Raw genomic sequence first — 6,000 nt, forward strand, 5'->3', positions numbered from 1 at the left:
CGGATTCTTTACCCCTGAGGCACCTGGTAAGCCCCCAGGGAAACATTACCCTCCAAGAAATGCCAGCAAACGTGTGAATCAAAATTCTTACAAGTGTTTAATGCTCCTTGACCTAGTAATACTACTTTGGAGAATTTTATCCTAAGGGATTAAACAGGCATGTGAAAGATTTATGGCTGTATGTGTGCTCAGTCATTCAGTCATGTCCAACTCTGCAACCACATGGACTGTAGCCCACCAGGTTCCTCCGTCCATGGGATTATCCTGGGAAGAATACTGGAGTGGGTAGCCATTTCCTCCTCCAGGGGATCTTCCCAACCCAGGGACTGAACCCACATCTCCTATGTCTCCTGCATTGGCAGGTGGATTCTTTACCACTGAGCCACCTGGGAAGCCTGACAAATATTTATACACAAGGGTGTTTGAAGTGGTTTCATAACAGTGAGAAATTGGAAATAACAAATGTACAACTATAGAAAAATGGTTACAATATTACATACTCATGTTGAAAAACATGCAACCTTGACAACTCATGTTTTTGAAGAAAGTTTAATGACATAGGAAAATAGCAAATATAATATTAAGTGAAGAAAGCAGATAAAGGAAAGTAACAGTGAATATCTCTGGATGGTATAATTATAGGTACCTTTATAATTTTCTATATTTTCAAAAACTTCTAAAATGAATAAAAATTATAATCAGAAAAGAGTAATGAACATCATATATACATGAATATATATCTCTAAAAGAAATCCAGGAAATCTGGGGTAGTTTTAGCACCTAGCTCTCAATAAACATTCATGGGGTAGGTAGACAGATGAATGAATAAAAGGCAGTTGACACTTATAGGTACCATCATTGACTTTATATGATTGCAAGAAATAACAAATGAAGATTTATTAATTAAAAGGAGAAGAATTTCAGACCAGTCAGCAGTTTGAAGGATGACATAGAAGGTACTGAAGGAATCACAAAATGAGTGGCTGATGGCAGCTAAGGTGTGGGGCCAGTTGCTGTTCTTGTTGCCCAGCTGTCAGCACCATCTTTCTTCTCGTTCTGTGCATCCTCGAAGTATCTCTCGAGCCTGCTGTTTTCACTGGTCTCTGTTCACTTTGGCCAGTGACTGAGCAAGTGCAGATGAAATCAAAGTCACAAGTTCATTTCCCATGTGAACCAGCAAACACTTCATCATACAGGGTGACAGTATCCCGAGGCCAAGTCTGGCTAGCCAGCTCTCAGAGCTGGCTGTTTGGTCATGTGGACAAGCAGGGGTGTGGTGAAGGATCAGGGAACATTTGTGAGACAACTCAAAACGCCCGTGTCCAGAGGGCTGTGTGTTCTGTTCTTGAGGGTTGTCCTCTGAAACAGAGGTGTGCTATGCATAACATTAGCTACCCAAGGAATTAGTATAAAACTTAGCCATGTCACAGTATTTTTTTAACAGATTCACAGTAAGCTGTTCATGGAAATGATTGATGAGCCCAATTGATCCACATTCTGTCCTACAAGGTATTAATATCTTTTGGCTATTTTGATCAAATTGCCGAGCAGGATCTGGCTTCTCCGCAAGTGTATCAGGAGACAACACTGGATGCGTGAATGAAATCTAAATATTTCCACGCCAGTGCATTCCCTTATCTGTACAGGAACCTGCATCAAAGAAAGCCATTAGAGTAATACAGAGCTTTCTGTATCTCTGCTCTTGGTGGCTTATCAAACATAGGGTTCTTGATTGCGGTTACTCTTAAACACAAGTATATGATAACAGTGCCCAGTTTATATCTCCTCTGTCTTGATCCTGCTAAGGTATTAGATTGATGTTTGTCTTTTCCAGCCTGAGTCACCTCTCATCACTCATTTTTCAAAACCCTTATTCAGGGATTGAGGAATTCATGGTTTGGAGCCTGACAGTCCTTGTCCTAGAGGTCACAATGCCTGCAAACCTGACTGATTCCTTTGAATCAATCAGCTAGATATTTTATACCTCAGGATTTTTAAGGAAGAGAAAGAATATTTTCTGAGCACTAACAATGTGCTGGGTTTACTAGGCATTTTTACATACAGTGTCTGAGTTAATCTTCACCAATAACCAAATAAAGTAGGTATAATTACCCCCAATGTTACAAATGAGAAAGCTGTGGCTTTGAGAACTTAAACGACTGAAGCATAATTTGATTACTGATCGGTTGGACTTCAAAACCTGCGATTTTCCCATTGGACACACCAACTTCCAGGAATAGCAGGGTTTTTTTAAGCTGAACCTCATAGCACAGCAATCAGCTGGCCTCCGCTCAGCTCCTGCCTTTCTCCTGTAACTAAATTCCATTCCACTTTGCTTGTGTTACCTTGGCAAGATCAGGCCTTTGCAGCAAGGCCAGAAAAATAAGCGTTGAACCACTAATAAGGAGACCATTGATTTGAGCCTGCTTTCAATTTTGTCCTCAAACCCAGTTATACCCTTTGTGTTTTACCTCATTCCCAGTAACTCATAACCCAGTCCAAGCTGGCATAACTGGTACTTGCTGGGTGCTTAGCCTTTCAAGGCATATTGGACTCCATCATCCACTCAAGAGCCAGAAAGTTTTTCAGTTGTAGGAACATAAAGGTTACTATGGCAAAGGCAAGCACGATGCTGCTCTAGGTCAGAGTAGCAAGCAGAACAACTTGCAAAATGATCTACCAGAGGAGGCTTAATGTGTATTAGATGAGATCAGAGAAAAATATGCCATTTGGTCTGAAGGTAAGAGAAGAAAGGGAGAAGGGAACTTTCAAGAGCATGGACATGAAAAGGGATGACCGTTAACTTCAGAACAACTGAGGAGAGCAAGCTGGGGGTTAATCTAAGACTGAAGGGGAATGAAAACCCAAGTGCAAAGCATCCTTCTGAGAGGCCAGTTCCATCCAGGTTCTGAGCATCATGGTTTGAGATTGGAATGAAAATTGTCAGAGGCCTCTTAGAGTTAGGCATTACACATTAGGCTCAGATGTACCCCCAAGTCATCATTTGTAGAGATATCGAGGGGTTAACCTTCCAAGGTTGTTTGGCACCAGGTCCCAGACAGATCAGTCTGTACTGTTTTGGTTTCTTCCTTTCCCATTTTTGTTGTCCGCTTGGCAGCTTTCTAGGGAAATAATCTAGTTTAGGGCCTTAGGAGACAAACTTCCAAGGAATGTAATGTGGAGACTAGGAGGTTGGAGTGAGGGTTATAGGAAACTCAAGTAGGCTGAACATGGCTCCTAGATTTCTTCCCTACTATGCTCTTATAGTTTCTGCTGCCAAGGTTGCCCAGAGGGAGCCTGAGCATAATTCCCAGTTGCCAACTGTCATTTTCTGTACCCACAAGAGAGCAGAATGAGGCTGGTCTCCTGGGCCATTTTGGAGGCATCCTCTTATGCAGCTGAATTTCTTAGGGAAATGCAGATTTGGGAGTAAATGGCAGAAGGTCGAGCTTTGAGGAGCAAAGTGGGCCCAGTGTGGAGAGCTTGGCAGTGCCGTGTTTTGGTACCTGCCCCTTTCTTCCCTTTAAGTGTCTTGGAATCTGTGGTTCAGCATCGTCACCAGCAAGAAGCTACAAGTGACATAAGAGGCCACCTGAGGGAAAGGGGCACCACAGAGTTAAGAAGGTGGTGGGCTGGGTGGGTAGGGGGTTAGCAGCAGAAATAATCACAAGACTGGCTATTTGTCAAAGAAACACTCTTGAACACCATGAAGTGTGGGAAAAGACCAGCTTTAGTATCTATTTCAGGTTCCTACATTTATACAACCTCACTACATAAAAATGTCCGATTACATCAGGGAGGGCAGGACTCCTCGTTTTATCAAAGCAATCACTATAGTAAACAGTTACAAAGAACAGAACCTCATTTTTCTAGTACTGTGCTGTCTAATCTGATAGCCTCTGTCCACGTGTAGCTCTTCAGCATTTGGAACATGGCTAGTTTGAATTGAGATGTTGCATAAAAGTAAGATACACAGCAGACTTCAAAGATTTAGCATGAACAAAAAGTATAACATTTTATATTGATTACAGGTTGAAATAATAAAGTTGGCGGTATATTGAGGTAAATGAAACATTAACATTAGTTTTGTCTGTTTCTATTTTTCCCTTTTTAACATGACTACAAGAACATTTAAAATTACATAGGTGGCTTGCAATAGATTTCTATTAGACAATGCTGTTTTTGTGTGTTCAAAAAGAAGATTTGAGTTTAAGCCTCTTTCCAGTAGTACACTTGCTGCTTTAAGTAAGTACACCTGTATAGGAGAAACAGATTCATTGCAAAAGAAGGGCAGGGAGGAATGGAGATTTGCAAGTGGGGAAGCTGATTATAGAGGGTGAGGGGGTGCAGGGTTACAGGGGGTGGTCAGTTGCCAGAAGCAAGTGCTCTCTTTCCCCCATAGCTCCATCTGATCTCCTAGCTGGGGCTCTACGAAGCGAGAGAGAGGCACTCTGAAACTGGTCTGCCTTTACCATCTTAGCCTTCAAGCTCTAAGTGGGACATGGTGGTGATGTAACGCACACTTTCCCTGTGCCCCTCTGGACCCCCATCCCTGGCCGAGAGAAGAAGGCATGCGGCGAGCCCCTTCTTCATAGCCAGCGCCATCTGGGAGAACTGTTGCCGCACCTCCTTCTGCCAACAGGCATAGATGAGCGGGTTGAGCAGGGAGTTGCCCACACCGAGCAGCCACAGGTACTGCTCCAGCACCAGGTAGAGGCGGCACTCCTGGCAGGCCGCCTGCACAATGCCCGTGACAAGGAATGGGGACCAGGACAGCGTGAAGCTCCCAATGAGAATGGCCACTGTGCGCACAGCCTTTAAGTCACTGGGGGTCCGTGGGGGCTGGTGAGCCCCGGCCAGGGCTCCCGCATGCTCCGTGTTGCGGATCTGCTGGCTGTGCGTGGACGCGATCTTGAGTATGTCACAGTAGAAAAAGACAAAGAGCAGCAGGGCTGGAAAGAAGCCAGCGCAGGAGACGGTCAGCACGAAGCGCGGGTGAAACACAGCGAAGAAGCTGCAGGACCCCCTGTAGGTGGTCTGCTGGAATCCGTGGATCCCGAGGGGAAGGAAGCCAATGAGGTTAGACACCAACCACAGCCCGGCAAGGCAGGTCCCGACCATGAACCCATTCATGATCTGGAAATAGCGGAGGGGCCACTTGATGGCAAGGTACCTGTCAAAGGCAATCAGCATGACCGTGAGGACAGAGGCGGCTGCAGAAGAAGTGACAAATGCCATCCGAAGGCTGCACAGCGTCTTCTCCGTGGGCCGAGCCGGGCTGGAGAGCTGGTCTGTGACTAGGCCAGAGATGGCCAGGCCAAGGAAGGCATCAGCCACAGCCAGATTCAAGGTGAAACAGAGACTGATGCTATCATTCTTGAAGATCAACGACAGTACCGCTATGGCCACGAGGGCATTAGCAGCAATAATGAGGGAGGCCAGGACAGCAAGGATCACTCCAAATGAGACAGGTGATTCCATATCTTGAAGTGGCAGGATTTCCACTTACCAGGGGATACTGGCCCTCCAGCTCAAATTCTCACAGGCTGGGTGAGACGGAGCTGTGTGTTCCGAGTTGGCAGTCCAGGCTGGCAGCTGGCTGTCTTCAGGATCCTGCTGGTTATGGAGAATCACTCCTTCTCTGGTTTTCAGTCCTCAGCCTCTTGCCTCTCCAGTGATCTGAAGGCAGCAACCCCAGTGCAGATGTATCCCTCGGCCCTGAGCTAGTCCCTCCTCCAACAACCAAGTTACTAGACAACTCCCAAGTACCTGCCTCCTGTTGTCTCGCCAGGCTCTCTCCCCTCACTAATGTTTCAAGGACTTTGTTTGGACAGACCAGGGCATTCATCAGGTCTCCTGTCGTGCAGAAGATATAATTGACTCTAATCACACGTTTTTCTCTCTATAACTTGATTTTAAATGTCCACTTCTTTTCTTCCTAAGCCTCAAATACTAGCTTGACAAATAATCTCAGCTGAATTAAGCATTTTCTGGGATAAT

The 6,000-nt window shown here is 45.2% G+C and overlaps 1 protein-coding gene across 1 annotated transcript; it reads right to left on the minus strand.

The window, feature by feature from the left end:
* Nucleotides 1-4,476: 4,476 nt before the first annotated feature.
* On the minus strand, nt 4,477-5,481 carry GPR119 (G protein-coupled receptor 119). Its single transcript, XM_020889739.2, has one exon. The coding sequence runs from the start codon at nt 5,479-5,481 to the stop codon at nt 4,477-4,479; it is 1,005 nt and encodes a 334-aa protein (XP_020745398.1).
* Between the last annotated feature and the right edge of the window lie 519 nt (nt 5,482-6,000).

This window comes from Odocoileus virginianus, unplaced genomic scaffold (genome assembly GCF_023699985.2).
Source record: "Odocoileus virginianus isolate 20LAN1187 ecotype Illinois unplaced genomic scaffold, Ovbor_1.2 Unplaced_Scaffold_2, whole genome shotgun sequence".
In the NCBI taxonomy this organism is placed as follows: domain Eukaryota; kingdom Metazoa; phylum Chordata; class Mammalia; order Artiodactyla; family Cervidae; genus Odocoileus; species Odocoileus virginianus.